The sequence below is a fragment of the Lichenostomus cassidix genome, chromosome 5, assembly GCF_008360975.1.
Source record: "Lichenostomus cassidix isolate B80296 chromosome 5, HeHo_3.0, whole genome shotgun sequence".
NCBI classification, from domain to species: Eukaryota; Metazoa; Chordata; class Aves; order Passeriformes; family Meliphagidae; genus Lichenostomus; species Lichenostomus cassidix.
The window spans coordinates 19352-37883 of NC_139486.1; the positions used below are offsets into that span (position 1 = coordinate 19352).

General features: G+C 40.4%; 1 protein-coding gene across 2 annotated transcripts; it reads right to left on the reverse strand.

The window, feature by feature from the left end:
* Positions 1–7751: 7751 nt before the first annotated feature.
* Positions 7752–18524, reverse strand: LOC146435706 (pseudouridylate synthase PUS7L-like). 2 transcript variants are annotated; one of them, XM_085060870.1, is made up of 9 exons: positions 18386–18524; positions 17107–18068; positions 16271–16430; positions 15118–15313; positions 13445–13543; positions 11870–11951; positions 10266–10543; positions 9407–9460; positions 7752–8784 (listed from the first exon to the last, which is right to left on the reverse strand). In XM_085060870.1, the coding sequence occupies exons 2-9, from the start codon at positions 18023–18025 to the stop codon at positions 8461–8463; spliced, it is 2112 nt and encodes a 703-aa protein (XP_084916996.1). In that variant the 5' UTR covers positions 18026–18068; positions 18386–18524; the 3' UTR covers positions 7752–8460. The 2 variants fall into 2 exon arrangements, with proteins under 2 accessions (XP_084916996.1, XP_084916995.1); XM_085060869.1 differs by lacking the exon at positions 18386–18524 and adding an exon at positions 18302–18359.
* Positions 18525–18532: the final 8 nt, after the last annotated feature.

Sequence of the window (18532 nt, forward strand, 5' to 3'; positions counted from 1 at the left end):
CAGGTTAAAAATGTTGTGTAACTGTAGTCAAAGGTTTTGTTTGGGTTTCCCCTGGGAAAAGGAATTTTAGGTTTCTTGCAGAGCAATGTTGTGCCAGATGAGGTCTGGTGAAGTCAGCATACCAAGACATTGGGAGTGACCCCCAAAGATAAGCAGAAAGATAAGCACTATGAACAGAACATCCAGCAGGAACTTGTGGTTCTCAACAAGACATGATGGATATCACAAGCAGCTAGGCCAGAGCACCTGCAGCAGGGCTGAAGACATCCTGGCCCAGAAAAAAGGCTGATAAGAACAACTGAAGAATGTCATTAGCATCAGAGGCAAGGAGATTGGAGTCCAGTGAGAGACTGAATATGGGGAGTTTGCTCAACTTTGCAGTAATGAACACTGAACCAATGCTTTCCTATGTACTTTTACTGTATGCAATATCTGAGAAATGGAGTAAAAGCTATGTATCCTGGAATGATTGTCTCTGCACACCTGGGCTATGGGTGGATGAGATAATTGCTGTGGTACATCCTGACCACAAAATAAAGTAATGCCTTGAGAGTGTAACATGAAAATGTTGTTGGAGAGTTTTTGTACTGGTTTCTGACAAATTGGGTGACACTAGTAAACACGTGGCAGTAGTGTAGAGGTGGAAAAAAAAAACAACCCCAAGACTAAAGAAGTGATCCTTGCAAAAGCACTGGATGGGGTAACACATGCAAACACAAGTGAATGCACCCATGAAACAAGTGAAAAAACCCCAGCAATGCATAGTAGAAGCCCCTAGGAAATCCTGTAGAAAGAGATGAGCAAAATGTACATAGTTGTGAGAAACACCTGCATGATAGTGCTGCAGTATCCCCCAAAATGTGTTTTGTTTTTCAAGAATTGTAAATTGTGGAGTTTTTAAGAAGTGGTAAAAAGACCCACTAAGATTTGAAAGAATGGTAATTTCTGCTACTACAATTGAGACAAAGCGTGTAAAAATCAGGCACTGAACCTTAGTAAAATTCTATAGCAAGAGCTCCAAAAATGGTGAAAAAAGTAAAACGGTAAAAATGCTGGGAAAAAAGCCTCCGCTCCCCTGTTGCCATAGCGACGGGCGGGCGGAGCCAGGCGTAGCTTTGGGCGGACTGAGGGGGCACCGAGGGGCGGGCTCTTGGGCGGGGTGCGGGGAGCACCAGGGGCGTGGCTGTGTTCCGAGCCCCGTGACGTCGAGGGGCGGGGTGCAGAGACTACCAGAGGCGTCGCTTTGTCCCGGGCCGAGAGACGACAGGGGCGGGGCCAAGGGAGGGACGGGGGGCGGAACAGTAGGTGGAGTACAGTGACGGACGCAGCACCGGGGGCGGGGAGGTGGGCAGGGCTTTGTTGACGTCATTGCGCGGCGAAGAAGATATGGCTCCAAAAAAAAAATTTGACATTAAGGAGCCACTCTGGCTCGGTGGGTATGGCCTTAAACTGAATCTCTGCACTTCAGGGCTTCGAGTCCCACCGCGCGCTACACCGTGCGTGTGTTAGGCACGTCACGGCCACGTAGTTTGGCGGCCCGCCTACCCCCACTGGAACGTAAATGAGGCACCTAAGCCAGAAGGTGACGTGGCGGGAGGAGGCTGTCTCGGCAGCTTCCCCCGGGGGGGGGGGAGGGGGGGGATGGCGCCGCCCGGACGGGGCCTCCATGGATACCTCCCTACATCCACCGCTGCAGCGCGCGGCGCGCGCCGGAAATCGGGGGCGGTACGTGGTGGTGGGGGAAAGGCGCCAAGGTGCCAAAAACGCTTTTTTTCACCTACAAACATGAAACAACAACAACAGACTTCACCTCTTCAAAAACACACCTCTCTCCCTTTTCTAACGCAACACAAAAACAACAACAAACACCTCGCCTACTACAAACAACTAAATACACAACAAACAACACCACACACCAACAACATACAACAAACAACTAAATACACACACCTACACTCCAAAACGTTCATACACGCATTTTACAATCAACAACTACAAACACCAGTGCGTCACACCACACAAACTAATGCCTCTCACATCCCCCAAACACCTCTCAAAACACAAACACCAACACAAACACAACACACACCACATCCTCACAAACACTAACAAAATCACACTTAAATCTTCTTTACTCTTTACCTACTTGCTCTTCCCATCTCACCACTACTCTTTTTCGTGCACCTTCAACGACCTACCTGCAATTCTCACTCATCAACAACCACTACTCAACTGCTACTTACCCATCTGCCTCATCACAGCACACAATCCACCCACAACATGCCCGTCCACCACAGCTGCACAAACCTCCACATATGGCTACAAACTGCACAAAAACTTCGAGAAATACTTGCCCTTCCACAACATTTACGACGCTTTCAAAATCTGCCTCAATACATACAAATATTGCCACATCAACTCTCTATCCATTTCAATAAAGAACACCAGCACTTGCAACTCTACAAAACTTCTGCCTTTCCATGATGTTCCTAACACTTCTTGCATTAAAAATTTGCCGACGCTGAGCTCAAAACTGCTACACATTTCTCCACATATTTTACCTAATACACAACAGGAAATAAGGTGCTTGCCCTTATACCTCCACATACCTATTACCTGTCTGTGAACTGCATACCACGTGCATAGCCTACAGAAATACACTTCAGGATTCAATCTGATTCCTAAGGCTCCATTGTACAAGCCTTACAAAACACCACCTCATCAATTATCCAGGTACACAACTTATGCTTTCAAATGGCCTAACAGAAACAAACAACTTTTGCTAACTCTTTCAATGCCATGTTAAACAAATAACATAGCTCATGGTGCCGAAGAAACAATAACAACTGCAATAACCATCCTCCCCTGTTCCCTGTATGACACACCAAAAGATGGTTCAGAAAGTTTACTTCAAACACAGTAGCAAATGACACACAACTCACACAGTGGCTGATTCTCAGCCTCTGTTCCAATCACTCTTCCGCTCGGCCACATCACATAGAAGCAAGGAAAATGCCCAAAGGGATCATTTGCAGGTGCCGATTGCATAATCGTTCGGTCTGAACGTGTGAACGGCCCAGGCCATGCTTCTGATAAAAGTATTTGGCGTAGATGAACTCCCATCACTGTGACCAAAACATCTGATAAATACTTTACTTCCCTTTATGAAAATAACACCTGTCTGATCACCACAGCTCTGGTATTAGGTTAGCCCAACACACTGCAGCCTTACAGGGATCCTTCTCAGAACCTAGGGAGAAAACTTACATTTAGATGTCAGCACCTTCACTGTTGACTTCTTTACAATTCACTGGCAACATGACATTCATCTCATCTTATTTGCCACATAAGCCACACAAGGTATTTACTCTTTCAATTAGGACTCTAACATCTCTTACATGGTTTCCACCATGGCCCGTGACTATGATCTCCCTCCCTCCTCCTGCTGATCGAACCTGCCTCAAACCACTGCCTCTTTTGAACAGCTAGGAAATCCTTGCACACACTGGGCACAACAGACCCAGGAGTCCAAGGCCAGCCTCAGGCCTAGCTCCTAGCCACTTCTGTCTGGCACAAATCCTGACATTTGCACAACTTTACGATACAAAATCCCACATTTGCCCGTGGGCACCTGGCTGGCAATCGATGGCTCTTTTACACAGCGATGGCACATCACCACCCTCAGGTAAGATAGGCGGATTGGAGGAATCCAAGTGCACACAGACCTCTGCTTCTTCACACCTTTCATCTCACAGGATTCCTACAGCATGCACACTTTTCAGGTACAATACCACATTTCTACCAGGCTGCAAACAGAGCCTCTTTTACACAGGTAACCAACTTTTCCACCCTTCTGTCCTGCACACCATGACAAATGCCTCCTCACATCATAAAAACCATCTGACAACACTTCGTAACGAGCCTCAAGATACACTAGATCACCTCTGGGTTAAATCAATCCACTCAGTCCAGTTTTCTGGGGAAAAAAAACTGTTTCAACCTTTTACAAACCTCCTTTGTGGCATTAAGAACACTGAGCTATACTGATAGCAATCATAACAATCCATTCTTTACATTCATTTCAATTATTCACTACCCACAACAACACCTGTAACTCCTGCTTCAGGACACCACATCTATAGAAATACTGCACCAATGATATTAAAGGAAGCGAGGACAATAACCACATCAAATCTCTTCTTCCCCCACAGCAATGACCGTGGCCACATCTCCTTCTCTCTACCTCGAGGACACGCTCTGGGGAGTACCTGACAGCATAAGAGCTCTCAAGAGCCTATGGCACGTGGTCTAAAATGACATACCTGCTGCTGTTCCACAGAAACGTGCCCTTCCTTTCACACAGAGTGTCACAGCAGATTTCGCTCACTGCAGTTTCAGACTCTAAGCATGATTTCTCTTGAAGACACTAAAACAAACCTCATCCAAAGGACTGCCTTTATGATAAGAATGTAATTTCAAGCTGTCTCATTCTGAAAGATCTGAAAATTTGTACATTCTAACTGAGGATAACATTAGTTGTCAAATTTGAAGGGAATTAAAAGTTAACAGGATTTCATAGATTAAGAATATTTGCATTTCTCCCATTCAAATGCCCAATTATCCATCATCTGTGCAGAAAAAAATCAACTGGTCACTGAACTTAAAACCTCTTTTGTTAGGAACAGGATCAGGAACCTGTCTTCATTAGTATTAGCAAAGTGCTTTAAGGATTATCAGAAAAGGATGGTAGCGCTAGAAGTGCGTAGTAAAATGAGAGATGAATAACACATGAATCTTTTCCTTAAATTCAGATCAGTGCACAATGATAATCTTTTCTGTAAGCAGGGGCACAGGTATTTTTCTTATATAGATTAAACTTAGGAAGCTTAGTATTGCACTCATAAAAAAGTCTCTGAATTCAGCTGTTCATGTGCACAATCCTGCAAAATAGCTGCTAAGATTAAGAGAATTAATTAAAAATAAATGCCCAATAAAATAAGAAGTATATTTCTCATACAAATGCGCTAAGAGCTAACCTGACTTTTACCTGGTAGAACATATCTACTGTAGGAATTTAACCTATGGGCACACATAATTGGCTCTTTCACCTTAGAGTTGCTGAAAGAATGATTTGCTTAATTTTAGTTCTTTCAGTGTTCAATAGAAGAACTGACAAATATGCCTAAAATGATTATAGGGGAACTCTTTTAACACCATCCTCTGATATTTTATTTTAAAATAGTGTGCCCTTCAGTCAAAAACCTTTTAGTCTGATATTTTATGTTTTTCCAAATCAATGCTCAACTTTTAATACCTTCTGTATTCAAATGGTGTATGTGATGAGATGGTTTCCAAGGCTCTTTTCATCCACATGGATGATGATCACAATAGTCTCTTTAAATAGAACTTCACTGCTACCTTTATTTCTCCTGGTCATTGTAACAGCATGCAGCTCCCTGTCTGCACTGGAGCACTTTACCACGCCTATGGTGACAGGACAACTCTTTTTGAACTGTGCTGTACCAAAATTACTTGACTTAAAAATAATTTTACAGAAGGGGGGATTTTTAAGGGCAGGTGGAAGACAGAAGAGGTGATACTGAAAAGCAAAGACAGGAACACACCTGTCTTAGATGGATCATGGCAGGGAAATGGATTTTTACATCACTTTGCATGTATACCATAAACTTGAGTTGTGGAGTAAGCACTGTAATAGAGTAATCATTGTAAGAGCTGCAGTGGCTCATTAGGTATTTTTTGCATGACAGTCTATTTTGTCATATAAAAGCTAAGGATCAAATTTTGAATTATTGATACAGACTTACCGAGTAATTCTCTTTTTAAAGGTCTAGAATTATCTGGATCCTTCATTGCTACATAATTTTATACAAGCATTGAAATTATGTGAGTTATATTTCTATTTTTCCTATTCCTACAATTCTAAAGCTTGGGAAATTTATCATACTCAGCTGTTAGCATCATCTGAAAAACTAATGCTATAACCAGAAATCAATTTATGTTATCACTTGTTGCTCAGTAAAAATGAGCAGACTCTCCCGCTTTAAAGCCATGCTGCCACCTACGGATTGGATAAGCACTTGCAATGCTCTGCTCAGGATGCAGGCAATGCTGGTTGGAAGAGGTCTCTGGCCCCTAGTTCAGCTGCCTCCACAGAACAATGATAATAATGATAATAAAAACGAGAAAAGTACGTGATGCTCAATGCAGTTGTTCAACATCCTCTGTTCAATGCCAAACCTCCCTTCCCCAACCCAGATCGGCTCCTCTTCCAGGTAACTCCCCTCAGTTTATATACTGGGCATGATGTTCTGTGTATGGAATATCCCTTTGGTCAGCTGTGGTTACCTGTCTCAGCTATGCTCTCTCCCAGTCTGCTTTGTGTACCTCCTCACTGGCAGAGCATGAGACAAGAAAAAGTCCTTGACTTAGGATAAACACAACTTAGCAAAAAACCAAAACATCAGAGTGTTACCACCACCGTTCTCATTCTGAGTCCAAAACACAGCACCATAACACCTACTGAGAAGAAATTAACTCTACCCTACATGAAACCAGGACAGTTGCTAAATGCTTTATCCCATCTGATTTTACTAACCTCCTCAGATGGAAGCTGTACAGCCTCTGGGCAACCTGTTCTACGGCCTCACTGTGGTCACACGTATAAAGTCATTCCTTTTAACCATTCTGAATCTCTAATTTGAATTTGTGCTCATTGCCTCTTTTTCTCCTGCCACACAACACTATGAAGATCCTGCCTTCATCTTCTTGCTAACCTCCTCATAGGTACTGGTGACCTGCTCTTGATTTCCCCCCATGCTATGTCTTCTCCAAGTTGAAGATGCCCAGTTCCTTCAGCATCTCCTCAAATGGGAATGGCTAGTCCCTTATTAGCTTGGAGGCCTTTTGCTGAACTTTGTCCAGTTTTTTTTACGTTCTTGTGCTGGGGACCAAACTGAATGTTAAAGTTAAATGTGGTCCAGCAGGCGCTGAAAACTGAGATGTAAGACCTTCCCATGATGTTTTGGTTGTGCCCCTGATAACCCATTCCAGGAGGCTGTTGGTCATTCTTGCTGCCAAGGAACACAGCTGAACAGCCCATGTTCAGCTGCCCACCAGCAGAGCTGCTCCGCAGGCTGGGCTGCTTCCTTCCCACAGATAGCACTTTGCATTTGTCTTTGTTGAATGTCATAGTTCCTGTTGGCCTCTTCCTTCAGCACGTCTAGGCTGCCCTGAACATCAGCCTGACCCTCCAGAATACCCATTTGTTCCCTTTATTTGATGTCATCTGCAGATTCAATGAAGGTGAATTCCATCCCCTCCTCCGGGCTGCTGACAAAGGCAAGAAGCAGGATGGGGCCCAGAAGACACCCCGTGACACTCTCTCCAGGGAGGGTGTGATCCATTAACCACTACTCTCTGAGCCTCATCATCCAATCACATTTCTACCCATATGGTTGGGTACCCATCATGGTTGTCCACCCATCCAAACCACACTGTCCTAACTTGGTTTCACAAATATTGTGGTACAGTGGAAAACAGCCACTGTAAATGATGTGCTTTAGTTATCACCTTTTCCACAATTCCACTCATTTTATCACTGTTAACTGGTTTTGGGTTTTTTTTAATCAAGAAGAAAACAGAAAAGTTTTTTTTCCAAAGTTGGTTCCATTAATATTTTTTTGTGCTACTATAAGGCTTCATAGTAACAAGAATAGCGTCTGCATCCTGTAAACAATGTAACATGGTTTGGTTTTATTATAAGTGTTTTTCCAGTGATGTCAAGTACTTGCCTCATCTTGAAGAGCTTACTGAACTAGGCACTACCAGCTATGCACTACTGAATCCTGGAACTGACAGCATTAACTTAATTTGGGGCATTCACCGAATGTTTGATAAAGCATGAGACAACTTATCACGGTTGGCTCAGGACTTTTATCTTTTAACACTAAGTGCCTGAATACAATGAAAATACAACATATTTAGCAAACCTCAGTACAACAACTTTTCAGTTAGATACCTTTAGGCTGTAAACTTGTACCATCATTGCTTGGAATAGCATTTAGTATAAAACACTTTAAAAAATACTATGAATTACATTTGCTGAAAATACTTTTCCAAGATTTAACTTTGCAAGTCAGGTGTCCATGCAAATAGGAAATTCAAATGGGTAGCCCATGTTTTCTTTAAGTTCTGTTAGACCCGCCTGGTGTAACAAAGTTTTACTCCAATGTATTCAAGGCTTTGCATTTAGAGTTTGAAATGTTTTTTGAACACTCCAAAGGATTTTTGTAAGGTTTTTTTACCTAATCTGTATGAATCTCAATCTACAAATTTTTCTTGTTTGTGATTTGAACCTGTCATTCTCCCTTATGTTCTTGGCATTACACATAAAATACCAACGTTGTACAATATTCCTGCAATCTTTCATTAAGTGGAATCTTAAAAGTCACATTTCATTATTTCTCTCAGACAGACTGTTGCATAACATGAAGGATCAAGGTCAAATGATATATGAAGAGAGACTTTTAAATCATTCAGATGGTTGTCCTCAATTTTGATCCCTTTTTCACTGACTTCCAAAAAATATGAGAGATTCTGAACATTTTTCAAAATGAGTCTGTAGCATCCAGGTATATTCAGCTGTAAAGGAGACACTCTGAATTTGCACAACTCCAGCTCATCCCTAGAAAGTCTTTCATGGTACCATTGTCCAACTTTGTTACTGGGATACTTTATACTATGTCCCACCATTGGAAGAACCACCTTCAAAGAAAAAACAAAGCAAACATATTTAAGGTAATGCTCACCCATTCTCCTTTAAATAAATGTGACAATTTTAAGTTTGTTTAAACCGTGTATTTTGGGGCCTGACATAGTAAGCCAGCAGCTTCTCTTGTGAAATGAAGCTGTGCATGGCAGGTATCTTGATTGTAATTAAAGCAGAAAAAATAAAAAATGCATCAGGATTCCTAAAACAAATTAGAAATATACTCATATGAATTTTATTGCTTCTTGGGAAAGATAAAGCAATAAAGTCATTCAATTGCCATATATTCAGTTGTCATGCAAGACTTCACAACTACATTCTGAAACCTTAAAAAATTAGAATGTCAACTGCTTCTGAAAGTATCTCCCAGTAGACTGAAATATTTCCTGAAGTATTCAGCTTCATGATAAATACTGCCATACTTCAAAAGACACTGTGCTTATTTCCACTAACAAGTACATTTTTTATGAGAGTTGAGATTAGTTCACATGTGTTTTATTCAATGTGCACTCTGGCAGGGAAGAAGTCTGCACGAGTTAAATTAATCACATTATTCAAAACAAAACATTTTAATCAAATAAAGAAATCAACAACTCAGAATTTTCCATACAGACTTACTTGGTATATAGAATATTTTTTAGCTGATTCTTCTGAAGCAGTGACTATATGAACCTGAAAAGACATTTAAGAAGAAGAGAATTTTCAAGAAGTAAAAACATATGCTTTATTTTATGAATTATGCACCATATTCACAAACTTGCTAAGAGTTCTAAGGCTATTTGACTACAGCAAGGACAACAAGCTCAGGTATGAAAAAATCTTCAGATATGCTTAATATAAAGTGCTGTGGGCAAGCAGCAGTCCTTGCCCTTTGCTACTTTCCCAAGAAGAGTACTGCATTTTTCGAACACCTGCTACCAGTTTAGACCCAGCATCAGTGAAATTGTGCTAAACATGCTTTGCCTCTGTAGCTGCAACGAGATTATCAGTTCAGTGTGAGGCTGAGCTGAGACTGTTTCACCACTGCTCACACTCAGCAGTGTGTGCAGGAAAGGCCTGATGTGGAGAGCAAGACTCAGATCAGCAGTGACAGTAACATGAGCATACCCAGAGCCCACTCTGAAGGTTTTCCCCAGGCAGAAGAGCATTATATACCATGGAGACTAAATTTTCACATGTAATAATTCTGACATTCTGTTCCTTCTTCTCACTTGAATAAAATGAACAGCCAAAACAGATTAAAGTTGCTAATTACATGTCTAACTCATGTGTCTATTTATGGTAAAACAAAAATTACTACATCATGTTTTTAACTTTGTCACTAATATTACGTATTTCAATGAATGAACAAAAATCATGGCATTAAAGTATGTCTGATTATATATTCAAGTGCATTGAGTTGTTTGGGTGTTTTTTGGGTTTTTGGTTTTTGTCGTTACTGTTTTGTTTTCACAGTAACTACTTTGGGAAGACTCACCTTGTCATTCAGGGAAATGTTTTCATCATTTTCTTCCAAAAAGACAAGATCACCCTCGACCACTTTTGAGCCATAAGTCTCCAGCCGATATGAGGCTGCTTCATTCCAAATTTTACTGCAGTAAGCATGGACGTAGAATATGCGTAAGGAGTGGGGAATGTTGAGCCATCCTTTGGTACAACCTTCATGATTTACACCATAGCGATTTAAAGCTCGTAGCAACATCTTCTCTCTTACTTTAAATTCTGGCAGCATCCCAAGTGTGCCCTTTGCATCTTCTGATAGAAACAAAAATAACAATGTCAGTAATCCCTGATTATTCAAATATTACCTGACACTTAAGAAGAAGAAATAATCAAATAGGGGAAAAAAGTGTCAATCTAACCTCTCAATGCTTTTATTATTTCCTTTCCTTCAATGTGCCATGTTAGACAAATTTCATCTTGTATGCCTATCAATGCATACCATTAATTTTATTCTGTTTCATGCAGTATAGATTAAGCTAGCTGTCATTCAGTTATTCAGCCTAGTTTGAACAATTTTTATTTAGACACTTACTTTATCATTCCGAAGGGTTTTTTTAATCAGGTAACTGAAAGGAAAAACCAAGCTATAAAAGACCATTAAAGCTCTATTTCTCATCATTTGAGAAAATGTATTTCACAGAAGGTAAAAAACGCGTCTTTATTTTAAAGGTAAAAATTACGTTAGCCTCAGGGAAGTCTGACTCTTAACCAAGATGAAAACACATTTAATGAGATTCATACTACATTATACAAATGCTGTATATTCAAAATTCTTTGGTTTGCTTTTTTTTCATATTGCAAGTGATTACCTGAAGAAGGCTCTTGCACAGACTTTAACCTTTTGCTTTTGGGAAAAGGAAGGTAGCTGCTTTGAGGGTCCACATCAAAGACTTTCCATGCATCATACAGCAATTTACAGAACAGAATAATTTATCTTGTATTTTTTTGTGAAACCAAACGTATCTTTGTCTTTTTAAGCTACATATCATAGTTGTTTTGTCACTCTATAGTGATAGGCAGGCTAATAGATGTGGAATATTTGAAAATAAAAATGTACTTCAAGTTGAGAGCAACTCCAAATTGGAGAGCAAGTTCAGTTGAATGATAAAAGTAATAAATATGGTAAACAGAGCACTTTACTCAGCACACTGCTGCCTTTGACATATTTTGTTGGTTTTAGTTCAAGAGAGAAAGAAAGATGTGTTAAGTGCTGAGTATGAGTTGGGTACCACATTCCTGTATATTTCCCTTATTAGGGAGAAGTTTGTTGTCCAAAAGCACAGATGGAAGGAGGCCAAAACTTCTCTGATAAATCTTAAGACTTTTTCAGCATTATCATATACAGTTTTTGCTTCTATACTGTCTTGCACCTGAAGTACATTCATTTTCCACTATTTTGTACATTTAGGGCCTCATCTTCATATAATTTTTAAATGTGCAACTCTATTGAGCTCCACAGAGTGAAGTATAAGTGGCATAAAGCAGTAGGAAAATAAAAAGTATCTCCCTGTGCAGCAACACCTTATTCTCTCACAATACCGACTCTGCATAAACATATGGACAATTTAAGTGACATACCAGTTTGAAGAAAGTATCTTTTTGCATTGTTTACAGGATCATCAGCATCTTCAGGCGTGAAGAATAACTTCACAGCTTTCACCTTTAGAGAACAATATTAATTTTTTTTTTGCAGTTAACTATTTGTCAACGAAACAGACAATCATTAATCCAATTCTGTCTTAACATATTCTGCAAGCTCTCAAAATTATATCAGTACTTTAAGGTCAAAGTCAAATCCTCCCTTTCACAGAAGATCCCATGAACAACAAAACAATGTGTTGTGTCCCGTCTCAGATTAAAAAAAGGTTTTAGTCACCCAGAAAATGTAAGACAGTTTTCAAAGCTCAGCGAGAAACTACTCTCTCTTCTTGGTCATCCAGTTCAAACTTCTTCACTTGGCATTGTCATCATCCTATCCCTAACAGGAAGGTTCCTTCTTTCCATCCTGCATGTTTCATGCTATATTTAGACTGAACACTTTCCACAGTCTCATACAGAGGGACAACCATCTTTTTCTTTTTTTCTAATACTGATCTGTATTAGGTTAGATGACACGGAGACAAGGAAAATGCTACAGTAATCTCTACTATTTGCTGCTCCTTTCCTACAGCAGAGGAGCTGCTCGATTTGCAGCTCTTCTACCAACCTGTGACACCTGGCTTTTGTCCTTCTCTATATTGGACTGAGCAAGCACATACTAGCACATTTTTAATATAAACAGTAGTTCCTACCTATTTTAAATTAAAGTAACTAAGTTAAGACTAGAGATTTAAATCATTACAACTCAGGGACTGGCACCTGGTGCAACTGCTATCTGATGTCAGATACATCAACAATAACTTTTATGGGCTGCCCTCAAATTTTGCTTCTTGTATTTGAAAGGTAAGTTTTTCCAACTTTTCTCAGAGTCAAAACAACATGAGAAGAAAAGGATACTTAGGTATCCTTTTGACTTTGTAGTGGCAGACTAGTCTTTTCACCTGTGCCAAATACTGTATCACATGCACTGAAAAGTACATTACTCTTATCTTATGAATTATTACTTAATAAGCTCAGAACTGAGAGTTTGGGAAACTAGGCAAGAATAATGGAAAGCAGCAATCTCTTTTATATAGCGGATAAATTACCGGAGTATTGAAAAAACAAAAGCTTTCTTATGAACTTATGTGACATTTTTAAGGAGTAAACAGATCCCCAGCACGATAAAGAGGCAACACTTCCGATCAGGAGCATGAATAAACACTGTATGAAGACTGCGTCATTTCAGTGTTCAAACCCCGTGTGGAATGCAACCACTTTCACTGCCAAGTGGCATGATGAAAATTGTAATCACATTCCAATTACAGACACAACTACCACCACCTGAACTATTTAAAGCTTCACTTGCTGTTGAAAAAAGGGTTTTAGTTTCACTATGAAGATCTTCATGCTTATGTTGTGATGAAAACTGATCTAGCAATTGCTTCCAGCACACAGATGGGTTTATCTCACAAATGAAATTGTTCACTGAAAAGGTCAACTCCAGTGCTAGATATCGCACAGCAATATGAAATTCTCTTGACAGTAAGTACACGAATTGCAAAATGGAAATACCATTTCTTCATTCAGTAAAGCCAATCCTATTTGAGCTGTCTGAACAATTTGTCCTTGTCCAAATCGCTGAGGTCCGTAGTAATTTACAAACCCTTTTGTCTACAATGAGAAAGAATAAATATGTTACATGCATGAAAGTACCGGGTCTGATTTGTAAGACCAGGCATACAACACACATATACCTATATTTAGATCCAAAGTGCATACAAACAGGATTTTTTAATCAGAATTAACATAACATGTGATAGCATAACTAGCATAACATGTGATTCATTACAATAGTTTGGCACTTAATTTTGAAACATCTAAAAAGACTATCAAGTTCTACCATTGTCTTCACATCATAAAAAATCACCCAAGTAAATGAAAAAAAAATTATTTCTATATAGTTAATTACTATAAATACAACTACAGGTCAAGTCAAAGTAACTGAGCTTTTTAAATGTGTCGGATTATTAAATGCAGCACAGATGATGAACAGTAGCCCCTGTTGGATATTTTTTATTAAAAACACTTTTTTCACATGAGATAATTTCTATTATTTTGTAATATAAAGGTCAAGAGTAAGTACTTCTGCTACCTAGGATTTTAAATCCTCTGGTGAGTTCTAGGTCACATGTGAGAAGTAAAATCACAGTCACTTGACCCAATGGGAACACCCTTTTTAGAAAATAGGAAGTATATGTGGAGTGGAGAAACAAAAAACATGGTACTTGTTACTTGCATTGTTTTGCAAATGGTTATTCAGTTCAAATTTTATAACCTTGCTTTGGAATCCATAGGTTCCATATGCAATTCTGCTTCCAAAGAAGATGAAAAATCCATATTTGGTATTAATACTTACCCTGTTTTGTCATTCATCATCTGACCAGTAAGGTAAATATAATAAAGCAATACACACAATCATAGGAATTTGTGTTCACTTTCCAAACAGCAAAACAAAATAAGTCAGATGGAGGACAGAAAGTATTATAGTACCAGCTGAATGCTTTTTTCAATAATAAAATTAATTTCCAAAATACATGTAAGGTATTTTGCTTTTGCACACAAAGTACTTTTCATTCAAGTCTTTATTCCTGGATTAATCTTCTTAAAGCAATTTGAATTACAGTTATTACTTAGAAAGATAGGGCAAGAAAATCATCTACTGTTTTTCCCTTCTATTATTTGCTTTTATTTTTCTTAGTGGCTTAGGAAAGTCTGATGGGAGTTTTCTTCAGGGATTAAGGATAACAGAATAAAAATCCACTGCATTTTGGGGGAATCTTCTTTCTCGGATATGGACATTTCATATACGTTCACACTATTAAAGTTTTTCTTCCAAGTCAACCATGCAGGTTCCTCACGTGACCAAAAAAGGCAACCAGGTGACATGTACACTGAGCACACATATGTGTACATACATGTATCAAATTTGTTACTGAATTCCCCTTGTCTTTTGCTGCACCACTCTGGGCTCTCCAGTCTGTAACAGAATCAATTCCCTTGTGACGCCTCCTCGGAAGGCACTTTTACTCCTGATTCCTTAAGGAAAAACATAAAACTGCAACAAGCACCAAACTTGGGAAATATTGCCATTATTGTGCTATTACAAGCATTTTCCTTAAAAGTACTTCTAGTAACAGCAAAGCATTAAAACTGTTCATTATCAGCAGCCATGAGTTTTTTCTTACCTCAACATTTTCCATTGCTTCAGATATTCTCTCCTTCAAATCTGTGGAAGAGTCATGACTGTGGTGTTGGAGGTCTCTCACAACTATGTCAAAGTGATTGCCCTTCAGCTGACCGAGTCTGAGGTGCTGGTATGCAGAACAGATGTTGTATATTCTTATGCCCTTTTTTTCCATTTTGTTTCCAATTTCTTTCAACCTGAATAAATAATTGGGAGAAATTATGAACCATCCTCTACTAAAGCTATACAACTTCTAATTAATGTCTTTTTCACCTTTGCGCTGGAATTAAAAACTCTTTAGAAGTAAAATGGGACATAAAACAATTATTATGAGAAAACCAAATCAAGCGCAGAGATAGAAGTCTTAAAATTTAGTTATAATGCAGAAATAATTTTTAAATGTTTGCATCATTGGCACTTATATGATATTGACATATGCTGGAATGAAGCAATTCATCGAACTTTCTCAATGTAATTGCACTGAATATTTAATTTTTTAATTGAAAAACTACTCTTCATTCCTCAAAACCTGTTTTTCCTAAAAGAGAAAGGAAAAGAAAAATTAAAGGTAATGTGCTCTAGCAGATTCCAAAACACAATTGCTTTTTCTCATTCAGCCTTAACAAAAACAAATTCAGTACACTGATTCTGTGGGTGTGTTCACACATGCCTGTAATCGGAAACACAGCCGACAGTTCAAATATTTGCCCTTTGAAATATCCACTCAACCTCTTTGTTCTTATGTATAAAGATAACAGTCATTCAAATAAAAGCAAATTTTAGCATAAGAGCTTAAATTCTAAGTGATATTTTTATAACTTAATAAACTGTTTAATTATCAAAATTATTTATTTCTCCTACTGTGTGGACACATTTACCTATTTTTCATCATAGTTTTAACAATAACGCAAATTTTGCTAATTATCTCTTGGACAACTAGCCTTACAGTCCAGTTTGCAGTGGAATTTTACCAATGACTAGAGTGCTAAACTGGATATTCCCTAAAGCCACTAAAGATTAAAACCATTTCCACCGTGCTCTTACAAGCAAAGGGAAGACACATCATTAAGAACATTTGAAGAGATCATACCACGTTCACACTTATTAACATAAAAAACTATGTGCTAAACTGGTTGTACCCAGATTCTAAGTACCTCTCAGGAGTCACCTTCTTCACAACCATAGGCTGCAAAGTGATAGCCTTCTTATCTTTGAGGCCAGTGTAACTGAAGTCTGAAGGAAGTACATCAAGTTCAGCTGCCAACAAGCCAATTGCTTCTAGTGTTTCCAGATTTTCTTTCTGAAGGGTGAAAGCTGAAACAATCATCTCAGAATTATTAGGAACGTGCTTTTATGTTTCAGTGTTCTGCCATGACAGATGAGCAGGTTCTTCCCCTCAAACTGTAACGGCATGGAAAGTGCAAAGAAACTGTTCTCCTAGCCCACAAAACTAAAGAAAGTGGGACTTCTACAGCACAGAAGGGAAAAAATAAGGACACAGTACACAAAATTCAGACCAACCAAAAACCCTTTAAAAATAATACCTCAAGAGATGCAGCACAATTCAACAAACATGCATTGATGTACTGCTGGAAACATTCTCTGTATCAGAAACTGCTTTAAAGAATGAGATCGTAAGTCAAATTTGACTTTACTAACTTGTTCAGTATATAGATGCACCTCCTAAAACCCACACTTACTTTCAAGGGAAAGCCATCACACTGGGAATGCTAAAGAGTTAGTTTGTGGCTACCATCAAGAGAAATGCAACCATTATCACCGAGCAGTTTATGTCAAATCACTGCAGTAACTTGGATTCATCCACTTCATTCTCCAGGGATGCAATGCCACTGCATTGGTAATGACTTATTTCAACATAAGCAATGGGTCGACCAGGCCTATGTGCCACATAGAAACGATCCTGAGTTTCAGTCTTTCTACAGAACACCAAAATAATACGTGCCACCTTCACTAAAAATGTAATATTTACCTGTATAAACATCTTGTTTCTTCTGAAAACCACCAGCAGACCTTTTTCCGGACCAACTTTTTTCTCGAAACCGTACCATTATTGACATATTTGGCTGTTCATTGACACCTGTCACAGTAAAAGTTTTTGTTTCTAAAAGCTTTCCAAATTTTCTATTGATAAAGTGGTGAACTATTTTTCTGTGCTCTTTGTTTCCATCAGGCTCAAAAGAAAACGTAGAATTTTCTAGCTTTGCATCTAAAAATTTAAAGAAATCACTTGCTTCCTTTTCAGTCACTAACCGACAAAGTTGTCTGTAATCAGGATTTCCTTTTACAATCATTTCATTGTCTTTTGTAACGGTGACTAGAAAGGGGAATTTCTTCCTAACAGCGCCGTGCAAATCAGCTCGAATTTTCTTGTCCAGCCTAGTTCCTAGCGAGAACTCCCTAGTGCCAGCATCCGCATTGTTTTCCAAACCCCACGCATCCTTCAGATCACAGGCAAATTTGTTGAGCAGTTCGCTCAGGTGCTTGCCGAGCAAGGACTCCAACAAAGGGGCTTCCCCGAGGCCGGACCGCAGCTCGGGATCTCCCTGACGCCCACTTGTGTCAGGGGATGCAGCACAGCCGCCTCCCGCCCGCCTCGGGGCGCGCCCCGGGGGCTCGGGGGCAGCACCCCGGGGGAGCTCAGCGGCACCCCGGGGACACTCGGCGGCACCCGGGCCGGGGAGCTCCGCCCTCCGCTTTTTGGGCTGCCGCGGGCCCGGGCTGCTCTGTCCCGGCGGGGCTCCGCTGGTCTTGTGGAGCAGCTCAGCCCGGGTGTCCCTCAGGAGGAGTTCGGGCACCTCGAGCTCTGTCACTACGAAGTCCCTCGGAGAGTTTTTGATAGTGCCGCGAAAGCCGGTGTGCTCGGTCAGGTAATTGAAGGAGGGCAGCATGGCTGCGGCTTTCCTTCCCTGCTCCCGGCCAGACCCGCCGTACCTGCAACGGGCGGAGACGAAAAAGGGAGAGGGGCGGAACAGAATGAACTACTACGGAAAAGTCTGCTGAAAGGCAGGGAGGGAGGCTGGCAGGGAGGCAGAGATGGAGGCAGGGACACGGGCAGGCATGAAGGGATGGATGCAGGGACACGGGCAGGGATGAAAGGATGGATACAGGGACACGGGCAGGAAGGAAAGCGCGGACGCACGCAGGGAGGGGGGAACGGCGCGCACCCGGAAGTCGCCGCAAAGGGGCGCCACGACCGCCTCATTCCCCGCCTCCCTCCCCACCCCGCGAAAGGGGCCCAAGGACGTTACCAAGTTCCCTAGGCCTGCGGTGAATCAGATCAAGGCAAGGAACAACCCCCTCCTCGCGGCCGGACATGGGTCGTGCCGGGTGCGTGGCACCTTTCGGACCGCCTATGGGAGAGCCGAGTGGGAGAGCGCTTCCGCCGTGTCACCACC

Bases quoted from the DNA above. Each gene is read 5' to 3' on its own strand.
- LOC146435706 (XM_085060869.1), bottom strand. From the start codon at position 18,339: ATGAGGCGGTCGTGGCGCCCCTTTGCGGCGACTTCCGG. The intron at 18,069-18,301 runs GTGCGCGCCGTT...CGCCCGTTGCAG, and splicing joins CCCTTTGCGGCGACTTCCGG to GTACGGCGGGTCTGGCCGGG. The intron at 8,785-9,406 runs GTAAGTCTGTAT...TTTTCTTTGAAG, and splicing joins AAAAATATTCTATATACCAA to GTGGTTCTTCCAATGGTGGG.